Raw genomic sequence first — 20,214 nt, forward strand, 5'->3', positions numbered from 1 at the left:
GGATGTAGTTTTGAAAATTCATACTTATGGGTACTAAATGGTACTAACGTTGGTACAATTTAAATTTTGGGTGAAGCGATAGTGCTGTGATCCTGAAATTTTTAGTTAGGATCATTGTTGGGGTTTAGGATTGGGATATGTAGGAAGTTTTGGAAATTTGTACTAATGTGTACAAAATAGTACTAAATGTGTATTTGGGTGAACCCATTGAGCTAGAACACTGAAATTTGGAAATAAGATTGCTGTTGGATTGTAGGATTGGTGTATGGGTACTAGAATCATTGTTGGGGCGTAGGATTAGAATATGGAGTATGTTTTGGAAATTTTTACTAATGTGTACTAAATAGTACCAAATGTGTATTTGGGTGTTGACATAACCTTGGTCAGGAGGGCCAAAACAAATACTATTATTTTAAAACTTTGTTGTTGTAGCGGCCCTATTGCTTTTAGTTAAGGTGACAGACTTTGGTCGAGTAAGACTCGGGTCGTTTCGGATCGTAGACCCCTCTGTCGTGGAAATGTGAAATTTTGTAGGTGGAGTCGGGAACGTAAGCTAGTACAGAATATTTGTGTTTCATTTGTATCACAGGGTTCTTCGAATAGATCATAGTTTTTTATACCCTCCACCATAGTATGGAGGGTATATTAATTTTGTCATTCCGTTTGTAACTCACCGAAATATTCATTTTCGACCCTATAAAGTATATATTCTTGATCAGACGATATATTCTTCTAAGACGATCTAGCCATGTCCGTCCGTCTGTTGTAATCACGCTATCTTCCGAAGGAATTTAGATAGGGTGCTGAAATTTTGCATAGGGTTGTCTTTTGTCTGCAGGCAGGTCAAGTTCGAAAATGGGATATATCGGTCCACGTTTAGGCATAGCTCCCATATAAGGGTATCCCCAAATTTTCGGCTTTTTTGGGATTCTTGAGCGCGTTTTTCAACGGAATTCGCTGAAATTTTGTACATTGGATTCTTATTGGGTACTAAATGTCGCCACAAAAAATTATAAATATAGGCCCACTTTTTCTAATAGCCCCCATATAACGGTACCTCCTAATTTTCAGTATTTTGTGGGTTTTGGTCGTATTTTTCCACCGAATTGGCTGTAATTTACTATATTGAGTTCTAAATAGGTTCCAAATCACTTCACAAAAAACTATGAATATAGGTCCATTTTTTTCTGGTAGCCCCCCCATATAAGGGTACCCCCATTTTTCGGTATTTTGGGGTTCTTGAGCGTGTTTTTCAACCAAGTTCGCTGAAATTTGGTACATATAACCCCATTTTTATATTAATATAATTATCTGATTTTTCCGCGTTTTGGGTTTGGTTCTAACACTCTGTTCCCAAGAAACATGGAGTATAGAACCAATATTTCGATGAGGCACATTTTCACCGTGTGAATGTGTATACACACTAATTAGCCATAAGGCTGAGGGTATAATTTTCTATTAAAAATTATTGTTTACATAATCGGACTGTAGAAATGTCGGTATAGGTCCATTTTTTGGTATGTTCCCTATATTTTCATTTCAAGTACCTTTCAGTATATCTTTGACGGAGGGTATCCAAAGTTTGGCCCGGCAGAACTTAACGCTTTTTCACTTGTTAATGGATCTATTTAGGGCACATATACCACTGTGTAATTCTCTCGTCTTTAACTTTGATCAAATAAAACGTCAGCGTTGACAGAATAGCTGTCATTTTAAACCATACATACATACTTTGATTGGTCAAATTGTCGATTGTTTGTTTTTTTAGCAAACAACCGATACCTGTTGTTGTTAATATTTTTTTGCAAACTCTTACCCCGCAGGTTGCAAAATTCAGAAACATAGATTTATAGAAAAAAAAACACTAAACAAGTTATTCTCTTAATATAGTACTATTACTTACTACTCCCATTATATTGCAACAAACATTGACAACAACAACAGGTAAAACACTTGTTGTTGTTGCTACGTGTCACACTGGCTGTCCCAATCATAATATAGTTCTCCAATATTGAAAGGGTGTGTATGTGTGTGAAAATGTCTGCTTGTTCCGCTGTGTAAATAACCTCGCTTTCGGCCACATATAAATAAGGAACATTTATTGTTTCTCAGATTTACTAGTTTCATGTTCTAACCAACAGTCGTATCGGGAACGTACAAACGCGTCTTTAAGTCTACCTTGTGGCTTAATAAAAAACAATTCAAAAAATATCATGAAAGTTTAACGGATTTTTTTTAATAAAAATTATATTTAAAATGGATACCAAGAAAATTTAAAAATAACATGTGTTTCGATCAAGTGTGTTAACCTAACGATAATGGATTATATATATCTAAAAAACGGATTACATTAATGTATCCAAGTGCTAGGGGTCATAAACATAAGAAAAAATACCTATTTTAATAAGAAAAATAAGGAAAATGTTAAAATTGTGTTGTTTAAATATTTAATTGTGGTGCAGAATACAAATGTGTCTACAGCAAAAAACAATTACAAATATCGAAAAAAATGGTCAACAAGAAATGAAAAATTTATCAAAACAAATATTGAAATTAAAAAAAATCCCCTAACTCAGTTATGCTACAAATTGTAAACCCAACACTGCCGTAATATACCTAAAATCCATAATTCCCTCCAAATATCCACGAAATTTCCAGCAAAAACAACACCCTCCCATCCCTCAAAATGCAATCACACCAAGACGCCTTTGGTTCGGAGGCCTTAAAAAATCGTGGCCATCGACGTTCGGATACATTGGGCAAGGCAATGCCGATAACTTCGTTGTTACTAAATTACACCTCACCATCGGCATTGCAAAATTTCGATAATATACGAAGTGATGCTGATAATCGCGCAAGAGCAGTGGATGATTCTTCACCCACACGCAATGAATTACCACCACAATTCTTTCCCGTACATGACATTGCTGAAACCTCCAAAACTTCCCCCACCGATATTGATGATGATTTAGACGGTCTAGATCAGGATTATGAAATACTTATATCCGAATGTAGCAGCAGCTATGCCAGCAGCAGTCAACACGATGACGGCGGCGGTGGTGGTGGTGATCGTCGCAAATCAAATTCTGATGAATACATATCCTTGATCGGCAATTCGACATTCTATACACCCTGTCAGACATGTGTGGGTTCGGCTCCAAGCGACATGGCCGCACGTCCTTTGGCCATTAATGAAATGTGCCGCCGTTTGTGCACCGAGGAGTGTCGTTTACGTTTAAGTTTAGCCGGTCTGGTACCAACTTCGGAGTCAATTGAGAAAAATAAGAAAGCTTTGGAAACATATGTACAGCATGCCATATTGGAGAAACCACCCAAATTGCCACCAAGACCCAAAAAGGAACAGGACGTGGTTCCCGATATGCCTAAACGTCCAATGCCAGGTGCAATTGCCATACAAAGGAAGAAGTTCTTAAACAACATCTTGGCACCAAATGGCCCAAACGGTGATGAATCGATCAGCAGCAGTGACAATGAAGATGATAAAGTAAAGGGGGCGATGAATCGGCCACCCAAAGAGTTAATGGATATTGTTTCGAACATTGTGATGGTGGCACCACCACCAACTCCAGCAGTCTCTCCATTGCCACAACAAAAAAATTCAACACAACCATCCACTTCAGAATCAGCGACAAGCGCGAATTCAGAGACCACCAATACCACCAATGCAGATCACAACAACACTCTCATTGATCCCCACGAAATGGCCATGCTCAAGGATTTTCGTGAGAAATTCGAAATAGCGGAAGCTCTTGCAAAGACCTCGGCAATGACCTCTACTTCGCAAATTAAGCAACGTCTAGCCGCTCGAAAACGGGAAATCGAATTGGAGAACGCTAATGCCATCATGTCTGGCGATGCTGAACATGATTTTGAGCTTGACGTTGACGCCAACAATTGTAGTAGTGGTGATACCATTTGTGAACCTGCATCTACCGGTTTTGGTGGAGGCAAAGAGTTGTCGTCAGCGTCGTCAAAACAAACCAGACGTCAGCAAGGTGCGCCTGCCATTACCGATGCCGTTACACAGCAATTGAATAGCAACAACGACAACAACAATAACAAATCGAATGTAAATAACAAGCTGACTCAGAGGCAAGTAGACACTGGGTCTAGCTCTGTTCGTGCCGCCGGTGCTGCTGCTGTTGACTACCAAGAAGACTATGAGCCTCCACGCGAGTTGCTGTTGTACCTTGTAAGGTAATTAAATGATCGACATGCCCACGAAAAAATTGGTGTATTTTTATTTTAGTTAAATTTTGTACATAAATTAATTGCTGAGGTTGATAAGAGTATTATAATTGTGTGTGTGTGCACATTGTGGTACACAGTTTTTTTTTTTTGGTAATTTGATAACACTAGTCAACAAAAAATTTGGATACTAAAACACTAAAGACCAATTGGTCTATATAGAGACCACGCGTCTTTATGAAGACCAATTGGTCTATATAGGGACCACAGGTATTTATAAAGACCAATTGGTCTATATAGAGACCAATTGGTCTATATAGAGACCAATTGGTCTATATAGAGACCAATTGGTCTATATAGAGACCACAGGTCTTTATAAAGACCAATTGGTCTATATAGAGACCACGCGTCTTTATGAAGACCAATAGGTCTATATAGAGACCACAGGTCTTTATAAAGACCAATTGGTCTATATAGGGATCACAGGTCTTTATAAAGACCAATTGGACTATATAGAGACCACAGAACTTTATAAAGACCACAATTATATACCAATTGGTCTATATAGAGACCACAGGACTTTATAAAGACCAATTGTTCTATATAGAGACCCCATGTCTTTATAAAGACCATATAGAGACCACAGGTCTTTATAAAGACCAATTGGTCTATATAGAGACCACGCGTCTTTATGAAGACCAATAGGTCTATATAGAGACCACAGGTCTTTATAAAGACCAATTGGTCTATATAGAGACCACAGGTCTTTATAAAGACCAATTGGTCTATATAGAGACCACAGGTCTTTATAAAGACCAATTGGTCTATATAGAGACCACAGGTCTTTATAAAGACCAATTGGTCTATATAGAGACCACAGGTCTTTATAAAGACCAATTGGTCTATATAGAGACCACAGGTCTTTATAAAGACCAATTGGTCTATATAGAGACCACAGGTCTTTATAAAGACCAATTGGTCTATATAGAGACCACAGGTCTTTATAAAGACCAATTGGTCTATATAGAGACCACAGGTCTTTATAAAGACCAATTGGTCTTTATAAAGACCAATTGGTCTATATAGAGACCACAGGTCTTTATAAAGACCAATTGGTCTATATAGAGACCACAGGTCTTTATAAAGACCAATTGGTCTATATAGAGACCACAGGTCTTTATAAAGACCAATTGGTCTATATAGAGACCACAGGTCTTTATAAAGACCAATTGGTCTATATAGAGACCACAGGTCTTTATAAAGACCAATTGGTCTATATAGAGACCACAGGTCTTTATAAAGACCAATTGGTCTATATAGAGACCACAGGTCTTTATAAAGACCAATTGGTCTATATAGAGACCACAGGTCTTTATAAAGACCAATTGGTCTATATAGAGACCACGGGTCTTTATAAAGACCAATTGGTCTATATAGAGACCACAGGTCAGTTGTTAGCTAGTGTACATAATTACTTCCGATATTTAAAGCCACACATTACGCGCGTTATATTTCAATTTCCATCCGCCTCTATACTGCGCATAGAGACTTTATTAATTCGCTTATGTGTTGGTGGTCCAGTAAACAGCTGTTATGTCAATGAGATAATGACTCGGCTACTTGTGTACAATAATATTTGATTTGCCAAAATAAATCAATAAATCCATTGATCTACTTATTGGATATCTGAACAAATAAATAAAATAAATTTGATTCTATTGAATTCATTTGTTGGTTAATGGGTTTTGGTTCAAGGAAGTTTGCGGAATATTGTTTTGTTTGCATTCAATTGGCTTGGGGCAAAAAAAATAAACATATTTTGTTTTATCCAAATTAAGCAAAATTATTTTTTCAAGATTTCGAAATGGAATCATTCACCTTAAAAATTAAAAAAAGTGAATTGTGTATTTTTTGTACAGTTCCAAAGGTTCTCTCTCTTAAAATTCAAAATATTTCACTTATAAAACTATGAAACTAAATTGAGCTCATGATCTGGTGGTGGGGTGGAAATTTCTAATTGAAAGCCCTTTGGGTGTATATAAAAAACCAATAAGCACAAATTAAAAAGTATTCTATGGTCACCCCTTTTTTACTTAGATCTTTCTCCTACTAATTGAAAATTACAGTCACTTCTTCCGCATAATAATTTTTCCATTGTGTAATAAACAAACACACACTTCGTACATACTTACAATGAATGGATTTCAGAATAGAAAACTTTCCTCTCACATTGCCATTCAAAATTTGTCCAATGTGCAATATATATATATTTTTTTTAATTCATACAAAGTTTGTTTCATTCTTATTTTTTTACAACTGATTAAATTTGCCACTTTGATAAGATTGCATTGTCTAGGGGAACCATCTGTAATCGCAGACAGTTAATGTCTGATATGGCCATTGTCCCAGTGTGACTTTATTCTAGAGCAACCTTATCAGCTGATAAAACATGCAATAAGCGTGATGCCAGCCAGCACATAAATATTAGATTCCGTTGTAAATGAGAATGGCATTAAAGTGGATGTAGTTCCATATTTCAGGTTCGTACTGGTTCCTTATCACACACCCATGTAAGTGTAATAAGTCAAGGTTATTTGTTTATAACTTATGTTGGTAAATTAATTTATTTCAAAGTAACTCACTTATGATGATAGCTGAACTATCTTTATTGTTACAAAGTACTATAAAATAATTGATTGAGTTATGGTAATTCGTAGGCAATATATTAAAGTGATTATGTTTATTTAACGGAATTTTGAAATTAATAACTTATTTCCATAGGAAAAATACATTCAAGTCTTGGCAATACTCTGGAATATGTTATTGATAAAAAATAATGCAATTTTAAAGTTGGCATTTCCCCTTTGATTGTCAAATAGGAAATTCGGTACATTTTACAGTTTTTCTTTGACAAAGACGAAAATGCAAGCCAAGCGTCTAAAATTGTGAATGGTGTTTATGGTTCCGATACTGTAAGACCCAATTATTGTTTTTTTTTTTTTTATTTTTTGGTTTCGTAGATTCCGTTCACCTCGCACAGGTAGACCGGTCGTCGAAGTTGTCGATGAAATCGGAGAAATGATCGAAGTTGACCGACAAGTTAGCAGTCGTAATATCGCCCAGGAGGTGAAAATCGACCATTAAACTGTCTTAAGGGGACCCCCCCATTCTCGGGGTAAAAATTTATTTTGATTCATTTGATTTAATTCGAATCTACACTAATTCAAGAATGTCCCTACAACATTTCAAGAGAAAATCTCAAGAACTCGTGAAGATATAGCCGATTTATTGTGCCAGCATCAAGTGCTTCTCAAACTTTAAACGCGTTTTTTAATGACTCAATCGATTCCAAATTTTTACACGTTTTTCTGTGAGTGTATAGCTAGGATAAAGCCAATCTAGGATAAAGCAACTAGGATAAAGCCAATCGATGAAGATCTTCCCTATTTCTTTAACTCGGTTTTTGGTAAAAAATCGGCCATTTTCCAAAAATATTTTTTCAAAGGTCCGACATTTTGTTAATTTTAGAGCGATAATAATTCTAGTTCATACGAGAGCCAAACATGTACTCTTTCTAACACCGTTGTAATTTTCGGATTCCGATGTTCCAGTGGGGAGTTAACATGTCCGCCATCAAAAATAAGGACTTTTATTTAATTACAAAAAACAACAACAAAACAATAACAAAATTTTTTTGTAAATTATTTTTCTTCTCTTTTAAATCTTCAAATATATATGTGCAAGGTTACAAACATTAACAAGCATTGGTATTGATTTACCAGCCCATTGAATATCTTGAAAAATTAAAATTGTGAATGGGGGTGGGGGTTCCCTTAAACCATTTACAATTGACTAGAAACGGCCAGAATTGGCCAACAGGAGAGGTGTCGTGTTCCACCAGGACAACGCTAGGCCACACACATCTACAGTGACTAGCCAGAAACTTCGGTAGCTTGGTTGGGAATCAATCGATTATCATATTTTTCTTGCATTGCAAAATTTCTTTAATGATAAAAAATGGTATCAAATAGGGAGCAGAACTGCTATGAGAGAGGCATTAAGAAGTTACCTTTAAAAATCCTATATCAAAACGGTGCATAACGGTTCCCAAATTGGACATTCCGAAGCATATTAAATAAAGTCCTATAGTTCATATAAAAATAATGCCATTCTTTTTCTCCAATCTAATATTTAAAACTCCTCCCATATGTCTCCGAAAATGTCCTCTATTAATATTCTTAAAATATACGTCAACGGATCTCTAAAACCCTAGAAAAATAAATCTGAAAATTCATCGATTAAATATTCTTAAAAATATAGACCTATTATGAAATCCGCTTTATTAGTAATCAAAAAATTCTAATATTCCTAATAAAAATTCTGCGTTTCCCTTTTATTTTTTTGTTAATTCATATCCCTTATGGATCCCTGAAAAAATATTTTTAAATCCAATTGCCGACATATATTTTTCATAGCCCTATAAAATACTCTTAAGGGTCGACGATTATGTATTGTGGATACGAAAATACTAGAAAAAATATCCTAAAAAATCTATGCTAAGGGAACAGATAATCTTAAAAAAAACTATTCTTAAATATCTACGACAATGTATCGATCAATTTACAAAAATATTCTTGAATATCTACGCGTCTGTATATAAAAAAATCATTTTTTTAACTACTCGTTATGATCTGATATCCTAAGATAGTCTTCGAAAAAATTATTCATAAAAAATCCACGGTTATGAATTTGAAATTCAAAGAAAAAAAATCCACGCTTGGTTTCGAGTCGAAATAGTACCATTTATAAATTATCTTTAAAAATTCCACGATTCGAGCTATTAAATTCCGCAAAAAAAAAAATATAAAAATAAATGTTCTTAAAAAATATGTTGATGTTTCCTAATTCCAAATTCGTGGATCCGATAATCCTAGAAAAAATCTTCTGAGAAAATCAAAATATATATTCTTTAATAGCTAACGAAATTGCATTGATTCTTTAAGGAATTTTGTGAAAAAAAATCCCTATTTGTAATCCTGACGATCCTCTGTTTTTTCAATCCAATATTATATAACCCACATTTTATGAAAAAATCTTAAAAAACACGATAATTTTTAGACATTTTTTTTAAAAATACATTGAATTTTAAAAGGTCTATCAAATATATTTAAAAAAAATCATAACTATCAATCGAATCCTAATTCTGGCCTTTTAAACTGTTCTTAAAAAATCGCCAATAGTTTATAAATACTTGGGACATTTAATTATTACTCGAAATTGAAAAATATTTTAAAAAATGTACCTAATCATTTGAAAAACTTTATTTAAACATACCCTCGAAAAAAAAAACATGAAGAATATGAAATTATATATGCACGTCATAATAATTTCACACTATACTGTATTTTAAATAATTTAATATTTCAACATGACCAACACCAATTTATCACAACAGCAACAACAATAAAAACATTTACTAAAAACAAATAATAGTTGATGATAATTTTAAAATTTTGATAAGCCCCATGGGGTGGCACATTGCGCTCGCTCTCTCTTTCTCCCAATGCTGACATTACAATGGTAACTGTGCGACTGATTAATCGTCTATTTCTCCATTTGAATTGTTTCAACAGCCAATCATTTTTTCTTTTCATTTTAGGAACATTTAACACAGACTCGCTTATTTGACATTATGATCTTGTCAATTTCTATATCGCAACAATTGTTGTTGGTGCAACAAGAACAAACTCGATTATCTTGATTGTAATAAAGGTTTTTTTGTCGCACGTCAATCAAATAAATAATACAACGCCGATATAGTATTACAAGTTATATGATAACAATTACATACATATTTTTAACTAATTAATAAAAATACAAATTTTAATTTATTTCAAAAAAATACATATAATACAAAATTTCCATTAAAAAACAAACATTTTTGAAATCATGGATTTCCTATTGAAATCATCGCGTCTAATTGTGAAATCGAGAACGATTACGCGTCGTGTTGCTGTGCCCATACCAAGGTAAACATGTTTTTCTATATTTTTATTTATTTTTATTAATTTGCAATGAAGTCCTGCATATACACGATTATAATTTAATGATGTCTTAAAAATATAAATTCGAATACAAGGCTGTTTAGACTTTTTATACCCTACACAGCTATGTTGTCAGGGTATTATAGCTTTGTGCAGCCCCAAGAGTTTGTAACGCCCCGAAATATTGGTCCTAGACCCACCCACCCCCACCTGAGTCGATCTAACCATGTGTGTCCGTCCATTATAATTTGTAAATACGCAGGCCACAGTTATGGACCAATCTTCACGAAATTTTGCATGTAGTATGGGTTCTGGCCAATGAAGACCCCTATTGTTTCCTGTAAAGATCGGTTAATATTAAGGGGGTGAAATGGACCAAAAACTTTATTTTTGTCTGATTTTCTCCAGAGGCCGTAATTATGGCCCAACATTTAAATGGAAAAGGGGATTGGGCCAAAGAATAACCATGCCTGTTTTGATAAAGATTGGTCAATATTTAGCTAGTCAAATTGACCCTGACTTTTGTGTGAAAAATTACAAAATGTGTATTCTATAGCTTATATATTTACCCCTGAATGACATAGACCCAAGGAGTTGAAAATATATTCCAGGGGAGTGGTTGGCCTTCAAATTTATACCAATAACATTGTCGTATGTACTCAGATGTGGGAATTACACTTAAATATTTACAGGTGCTTACGTATTCAAATATTAATTAGTAACCCATTACCACCCTAGAGGGCGAAAATATAGCGGTGATCGCTTTGAAATTTTCTATTACGATCCAGGTATGGTAAAGTTGATGATGATAGTCGGTGATGATCAGATAATAATATTGGGAAAAAGTGGACCGACAACTTAATTTTTTTGAGTCGATCTATAGGCCACAATTGAAATCCGAACATAACAACACAACCCACGGTGAAGGTCAAGAGAGTGCAAATATTGCCCAAGATCGGAATATAGGACCACACAAAGTTAGATTTTCGTGGAAGTTCTGTAGGGTATCATATGGTCGGCCCCGTCCGACTATACTGCTCCGCTCACTGGTTCAAAACATGTGAATTTGTAGATTAATAATAATAATTTTTAATAATATTTTTCTAGGATATTCACACTTATAAGCGTGTCTTTTTAGCAATATGATTTCATATGTTCATATGTCAGGGTGTGGATTTTGGAGTAATAGGAATGAATTTTAAGGAATTATTTTTCAAGAAGTCTAAAGTTCACTTGGGTGGAATTTTTAAGAATTTGTTTTGGGCTTTCGGATTCTGATTTTTTAAGAATCTTTTTAATAGTCCTACTCTACGCTTCAAAGGAATAGGCATGCATTTTCCAAGATTTTTTAAGATCTGATTTTCGAAGTATCAATGATATTTTTAAATATTTTTTGGTCTACCTACATAGGCGTCGATTTCTTAGGATTATAAAACTTTTTTAAAATATTTTTTTTGTCGTAGATTTTTCAAAATATTTTTTGTAGTACCCAGGGAGCTACAAGCGTGAATTTAAAAAAAATCTTGTCTTTATTGTAGATTTTTGAAATATTTTTTTTTCCGATGATAATATTGAATATTAAAATATATATGTTTAAAAGACTTTTCATAATTTTTTTAAAAATATTTGTTATGACTTTCAAAAAAGGCGTTTTTCTTAAAAATATTTTTTTCAAAGGCTTTCACAAATGTTTTTTTTTAATATTTCTAGTACTAGCAGAACCATTTGGATTAAAAATATTTTATCTAGGATTTTCAAAGCCCTAAGCTCTGATTAAAATTATTTATTTTCTAAGACTTCCAGATCCATTTATGTGGATTTTTTTTAAATTACCTTTTCTAACACTTTTAGATCCGAAACGAAGTTAATTATTTTTTCTGGGACTTTCAAAGGAGTCGAAAAATATAAAAATATATTTTCTAGGATTATCAGATTTTTTCAAAATTTCGTAGATTTTTTACATATTTTTTTCAAGGACTTATAGATCTATATGCGAGGATTAAAAAAATTGTGGGCCTTTGAAAAAAAATTAAAAATCTTTATAGCCATTGGCGCGGATTTATAAAAATATTTTGTCGAATTTTTTTTTTTAATATTTTTTAATGTCTTTTCATAATCCTAGAATTTTTAAAAATATTTGTAATGACTTTTATAAACATAGATTTGTTTATAAGCGTAGATTTTTTTAAAAATATATTTTTAATATTTTTAATTCTAATTTTTAATAATTTAATAATTCTAGAATTTTAAAAATATTTTTAATAACTTTTATAAACATGGATTTCTTTTCAAATATTTTTTCTAAGACTTTCATAAGCGTAGATTTTTTAAAAAAATATATTTTCTAGGACTATCAGAATATTTGGATTTTTTAACCAAGACTTTCAAAGCCATAAGCTTCGATTAAAAAGAAAATATTTATTTTCTAGGGCATCCAGACCCATAACTATGGATTTTTTAAAACTATTTCTAATTTTCTATTTCTACTTTTTATATTTTTATTTTCGGACCTTCAGTACCATAAGAGTATATTCTTCAAAAATATTTTATCTAAGACTTCTATGTCCACAAGCGTGAATTTCAAAAAATTGTTTTGGATTTTCCAAGCCGTAAGCGTGAACTTTTAAAGAAATTTTTTTCTACAACTATCAAGGACATGCGCGTTGATTTTTAGGTATATTTTTTCATGGGCATTCAGATTCATATAAATATAAAAACATTGTTTCAAGAACTTTCTAAGGTCCAAGTGTAGACTTTTCAAAAAAAATGTTAAGGAATATTTTTCTCATACTTTCAGAGACATAGGCGCGGATTTTTTAAAAGCATTATTCTAGGACTTTCTAAGCCGTAATCGTAGATTTATTTTTTTTATACCCTCCACCATAGTATGGAGGGTATATTATTTTGTTTTTCCGTTTGTAACTCATCGAAATAATCATTTCCGATCCTTTAAAGTATATATATTCTTGATCAGCGTAAAATTCTAAGACGATCTAAGCATGTCCTTCTGTCCGTCCGTCTGTTGTAATCACTCTAGCGTCTAAACGAGTTGAGATAGATCGCCAAAACTTTGCATAGGGTCGTCTTTTGTCTGCAGGCAGGTCAAGTTCGAAGATGGGATATATCGGTTGCCGTTTAGGCATAGCTCCCATATAAGGGTAACCCCCAATTTTCCGTATTTTGGGGTTCTTGAGCGCGGTTTTCAACCGAATTCGCTGAAATTTGGTATATTGAGTTGCTATTGGGTACCCAATTTCTCCACAAAAAATTATACATATAGATCCATTTTTTCTGGTAGCCCCTCTAATTTTCAGTATTTTGGGGAGTTTTGATAGTAGTTTTCGACCGAATTTGCTGTAATTTAGTACTTTGAGTTCTTATTGGGTACCAAATCTCTCCACTAAAAATTATAAATATAGGTCCATTTTTTCTGGTAGCCCCCATATAAGGGTACCCCCAAATGTCGGTATTTTGGGGTTCTTGAGCGCGTTTTTCAACCGAATTTGCTGCAATTTGATATTTTGAAGTATATGGTAACAAATCTCCCTACCAAAAATTATTAATATTCGCCCTCTTTTTAGGGTAGTCCCCATATAACCCTTTTTTTATATTAACCCTTTTTTTATATTAATATAGTTATCTGATTTGTTCCGCTTTGTTTGATTCTAAGACTCTGTTGTAATCATTCCACCTGCGTAGGATAGGGAGATAAAAAATTAGATCGTAAGGTTCGATAATGAACTATATCCGAATTTGAACTATATCCGATATTCCCCATCTTTGAATTTGAACTAAATTTGGAAGAAATAATAAGATGGGCAAAGTTTGGATTAAATCTAAATTTTCTGAAACGGATTTGGTCCAAAGAAACATGTGGGGTAGAACCAATATTTTGATTAGCCACATTTTCACCGTGTTAAAAGGTATACACCCTCATTAGCCATTAGGCTGAGAGTATAATTATCCATTAAAAAATTCTGAAATTTGTATTATGGTTAACATTATGGTTTACATAACCCGTTTTTAGAAATGTCGGTATAGGTCCACTTTTTGCTATGTTTGGCCCGGCCGAACTTAACGCTTTTCCACTTGTTTTTGTCTAGGACTGATTCAGATTCATAAGCGTGATTTTTTAGGAATATTTTTAATGGATTATCAGATCCTATAAATACTAGATCAGCTTGTCTTTTAAACATCTTTGTAGAAAATTGTCGATATAGGTCAATATTTGGAAATATCCTCCATATAAAGATTCAGGCTCGGTATTTTTATAGGCTTATACGATTTTTTTCCCACCCAAGTGTCTTTAAATAGAAATTCCAGGTTCTAGGTATTTTAAAAAAGTGTCGTTGTAAGTCAATGTTTTTTAAAAATATTAGCGGAATTTGTGTGATTTCGTTAGACATAACAATGTTTAAGTTTTAGAAGAACCCAAAATTATACAAGCATTTTAATTAAGCAGCAGTCATCCGGTCAATTTACACAAAATGCAATTGCGTTTTGAATTTTATCTCAATTCTATTAGAACATTTGAAATTTGGTTTTCTTAACCCCTTGGCGAACAAAGTGAAAACCGTTTGCAAATAATATAGAATTATTTTTTTTTTAATTTTTTTTTCTTTTCATTTTTCAAAAATTAATGTCAACACAGAGTTCTATTATGAGTGTGGGGTCATCTCTGGTTATGAGACACTTATTGATTAATAAACCAAAATGTGTTAAGATTTTCAAATGTATTTTTGTTCTTGTTAATATTTTTTCGTTTGGCCATTAGATCAATTCAAACCAATACATACATAATTCATTAAAAAATGCTGCAGCAAAAAAAAGACCAAAATGTATTGCCTTAATGAAAAATTGAACATAAAAGTGAAAATGAGAAATCAATCACCCAATCAATCCATCTCCATGCATCTTTGTATGGAAATTGGCAATATAAAATTCAGTCAACAAATCATTTCTATGCAATGCAAATTTATTGTTATGTAAATGGGTTCCAAACCAAGTCAGTCAGTCGAACATTTTTGCATTGGTTATGCAAAAAATGGAAACAAAACTTTTTTTGAGTTAAAAAAAAACTTAAAAAAAAACTTTTTTTGAGTTAAAAAAAAACTTAAAAAAATATTTTCAAAATAATTTTTTATTTTTTTAAAAAAGTGCAGGGTTGTCCGGTATATATAGAGTCGAATTCGGTTAAGTGACAACGCCTAATTTCAGAAAAAAAATCTCTTAAGCTGAATTTTCAATTAAAAGAACTTCGGATAAGCGAAACTCGTTGCGCTTAAACGAAGTTTTCAATCAATATCTGAAAAATCGTGAAATTTATAAATCATATTATAAAATGAATTGAGTAAGAACTTGTTTTTTCGTAGACATTTGAATGGATGGTTGGAAAAAATGTGAAACATAATTTTAGGGTTGCACATACAAATTTTAATGAATTTCGTGACCCTTACAAAAATTACATGTTTTCTCTTAAGGGGACCCCCTCCCCCATTCTCGGGGTCAAAAATGTTTTTGACTTAATTCGAATCTACACTAATTCAAGAATGTACCTACAAAATTTCAAGGGAAAATCTCAGGAACTCTTGAATATATAGCCGATTTATTCTGTCAGCATCAAGTGACGGCTGAAGAGCTTTTCAAACTTTAAAAGCGTATTTCTCTAAACGAATGGCGGGCACGATTACTCAAAAACCAATAACCCAATCGATTCCAAATTTTTACACGTTTCTCTGTGAGTGTATAGCTATCGTATGAACTAGGATAAAGCCAATCGGTGAAGAACTTCCTTATTTTTTTAAATTTGTTTTTGGTCAAAAATCGGCGATTTTCCTAAAATATTTTTTCATAGATCCGCCATTCTGTTAATTTTAGAACGAAGTCAAAAATCCTAGTTCATACGCGAGCCAGACATGTACTCTTTCTAACACCTTTGGAATTTTCGGATTACCCCAGTACATCTCAATATAGTTGATATTTATGCATAGGCCAACAGTTCCACTAGTAAACACTGACACTTTCTTCGGACTATACCTAATCGAAGCGAGCATATTCGCCATAGAATTATTATTTTACACAAAAGTCTCGATCCCCTTGACTTGCTAGTTGATAACCGATCACACTCTTCAATGTGTACAATTAAGCGATTCATTCGGTTAATTAGATAATTTAAATAAATCGGGTCATAAATCAGAGTCATAAGCGGGATTTTTATACCCTTCACCACACTGTGGTACAGGGTATTATGTCTTTGTGCATATGTTTGTAACAGGCAAAAAATCATGGTTCCTTTTGAGAATATGCATAGAATCACTTTCTGAATTTACGCATGTCCGTCTGTCCGTCCGTCCATCTAATTTTGTGAACAAAGTACAAGTCGCATTTATGATCCGAATTGGATGATATTTGGCACAGCTCATTTGCTTGGCCCAAGGACGAACCTTATTGAAATTGGGAAAAATCGGTTCAGATTACTGAATGAAGTCTAGAATGATGTGTGCAAAGTTTCGTGAAAATCGGTTCATATTTAGATATAGCTCTCATATAGTTTCGCCCGATTTTAGGTAAATAGTCCATTAAAGTCCCTGGAAATCTTTTGATTTGGACGAATTTTGGCATAGCGTACTGAATGAAGTCTAAAGTGATGTGTCCAAAGTTTCGTGAAAATCGGTTCAGATTTAGATATAGCTCCCATATATATCTTCGTCCGATTTAAGGTAAATGGTGTACCAAAGTCCCTATATATGTTTCGAGTTGAACGAAATTTGGAATAGCGTACTGAATTTCTTATATAATAATGTGTTCTAAGTTTCATGAAAATCGGTTCAGATTTAGATATAGCTCCCATATGTAGTTTCGCCCGATTTTAGGTAAATGGTGCTCCAAAGTCCCTGGAAATCTTTTCATTTGTACGAATTTTGGCATAGCGTACTGAATTCAGTCTAGAATGATGTGTGCAAAGTTTCTTGAAAATCGGTTCAGATTTAGATATAGCTCCCATATACATTAGCATCCGATTTTAGGTATTTGGTGCACCAATGTCTGTAAAAATCATACGATTTGCACGAAATTTGTCATAGTGTACTGAATTAAGTCTAGAATGGTTTTAAGTTCAGAATGACGTGTGCCAAGTTTCGTGAAAATCGGTTCAGAATTAAATATAGCTCCCACATATATTTTCGTCCGATTTTATGTAATTGGTGCACCAAAGACCCAATATATCTTTCGATTTGCACGAATTTTGGTATAGGGTACTGCATTAAGTCTAGAATGATGTTGCTAAGCTTTCTGGAAAAGATCCATAGCTAGGCCGATTGACACAATGTACTGAAGTAATATAAATTAGTCTCTGGCAAGTTTTCCTGAAATAGGTTCAGATATAGATATATAACAAAAACGCGACGTCTGTTAGGATACATATATGTAGAATATACTCAAAGTGGTGAAGGGTATTATATAGTCGGCCCAGTCCGACTTTACTACTTACTGGTTTTTAAATAAATTTCAAAGTATTTCCGAGCCTGTAATTACTAAGAATATTTTTTCTAGGATTATCAGAGCCACAAATGTGACTTTTGTAGGCTTTTTTGGGGACAAAAAAAATGTATATTTCCTTTATAACATAGTACTGTATGGTAACAATATGATTATATTTATATAATCATATTGCATATTATATGTTTTTCACATTTTTTGTTGTTATGAATTTGAATATGAATACCAACAAAAAGGTTAAAAGATCATCATTGCAGCCAAACATTGTTTACCTTTATGAATAAATACAATTAACTTTTTTTTTGAATATCTCTCAGTGTAGATTTTCTTTATGTTTTGCTATTGTTGTTGCTTTTGTATATCTATGCTGTTGAGACCTCAGATATGACAATACAACGAAACGAAACACGTGAGATTAAAGATACGAAAATATTGTCAACAATAAGACAATTTCAATGTGTTTATTTATGAAGTAGTATCGTCGATAACGAATTGTGTGTACCCTGCATTATTCAACAATCTAAAATGCGACACCGAAGCTAAAGAAGAAATTTGTTCTTTACAGAATTGCCGTCATTATATGGGGTTATATCTGAAGGTATTAACAATTTAACCCATATACGCCGAGTGTATTTTTTATATTCATGAATATTAATTTGTTTTATACGTTACTCTTCTAAATGCGAAAAAATATATTAATTTTGCGCTTTAAAGTCAATGTAAAACACAATTGCGAATACCCAAGGTATTTCTCAAGATTTAGATCAAGCTCTCAATTATTTATTTATTTTTTTATTATTATTATTTTTTTTTGTAAGGTAAAATGGAAATGATGATTACTTTCTTGTAGTGATAAATTCATTTGAATTTTAAATTTATTTTTTTTTTCTTCAACTAAAATTGTGTGACAAATTTTCTTTGAGACGCCATATGCGTTGAACCGCACACTACTGCTGAATTCGGTCGCATAGGGTGTATTCTCAGCGTATGTACGTTTACATAAAGTCAAGAAAGACAATTGCCGGTTAGTAGATCAGCGACAATAAGAAAAGCCGCAACAACACAACGAAAGAAAGGAAAACAAAACGAAAGCCAACTCCAATACACATCTGTCAATATTCAATCGATCGTACGCGAACGCAGGCTCGATCAATCCATACATTACCGTTCTTATATTTCAAACACTCGAACAAAATCAGTTCTAAGCAAACCTTTTACAAGAACGGTTCAGAGGGTATATTTGCTCCGATTGTTTGAGCTTCTTCGTGACAAAAACAAATAAATAAATAACAAAGTGTTCAACAAATAAAAATTATTTTGATTCCACATAAAGAAAATAGGCTTGGTGTTTTTGTTTTTCAAGCAATTTTTAAAAGTAAAAGTGTAACAAAGAAACAGTAAAAAGGTATCCTTTGATACAGGACTTCCAGAAACTGTTAACAATGGAACCAACATTTGAAATACCCACTCGTTCCACAAAGCCGCCTTGCAAAAATGATCGCAAAGGTTATTTGCAAAGAGTAATGTTGACAAGGTAATTTTATTAGAAATTCCTTAATTCATTTACTGAGTTATATAGGACAAGATATTGGTGTATACATACTTTTTATGAATATAGAGAAATTACCAATATTCCATTTAACACACAGAACACTAATCGTTTTCTTATCTCCGATTCATTAAAATTTGCATTCCGATAGACATATGTCCCCCATGTGTGATTTATGACGAATTTTATCTTTTTGCATTAAATGCACTAAATTGTGTGGGTCCACGGATAGTAAAAAAATGTTCGTAAGAAAACATAAACGGCATTTTACAAATAGTAGCCAGAGATTCGAACCTGCAGATATATAAACTTATTTACATATTATACAGACAGTGTGCTGAGGATCTGGAAGGAGCATTTTGAAAAACTTCTGGTATCAAATAGTAGCGGTGAAGAGTATACCCCACAACCAATAATATATGACGGTATAGCCAAGATGAAGTCAGAATAGCAATCAATCGGTTGAAGAATAATAAAGCAGCAGGTAGCGATGGGTTACATGCCGAACTCTTGAAGACTGGTGGTCAGATGCTGGTAAGGAGCATGCACCAGCTGATTAGTACAATCTGGCTAGAAGAATACATGTCCAACTTCAGCATCCTGTGTCCCGTGCACAAAACAGGAGACAAGACGATATGTGTCAACTATAGAGGAATAAGTCTCCTTCCCATCGCATATAAATTGCTATCCAGCGTAATACTGTAAGGCTTAAGATTATGAGGCCCAATTGTGTCTTTAGACCAAAACAGTTTTTATTTTTTTGAGAATTTGGAGCCCGCTTAAAAATCGGCTTTTCTGCTGGCTCGCTTCATAACTCTGCTTTATTTATTCCAAACTTTATTAAATTTTGGAAATGTTGACTACAAATTTTAAGAGAGAGAGTTGGGTGTGGCTTATAAGAAAATGTGGGTCGAT

General features: G+C 33.2%; 1 protein-coding gene across 1 annotated transcript in view; it reads left to right on the plus strand.

The window, feature by feature from the left end:
* The first annotated feature begins 2,686 nt into the window (after nt 1-2,686).
* Nucleotides 2,687-20,214, plus strand: part of LOC133330526 (nocturnin) — a 28,345-nt gene continuing 10,817 nt past the window's right edge. Inside the window, exon 1 of the mRNA XM_061538963.1 lies at nt 2,687-4,218. Within this exon, the coding sequence (XP_061394947.1) occupies nt 2,687-4,218 (1,532 nt within the window). The remainder of the gene's footprint in view (nt 4,219-20,214) is intronic.

Source organism: Musca vetustissima, unplaced genomic scaffold, assembly GCF_032173495.1.
Source record: "Musca vetustissima isolate MV318-11 ecotype Yass unplaced genomic scaffold, APGP_CSIRO_Mvet_v1 utg7558, whole genome shotgun sequence".
NCBI classification, from domain to species: domain Eukaryota; kingdom Metazoa; phylum Arthropoda; class Insecta; order Diptera; family Muscidae; genus Musca; species Musca vetustissima.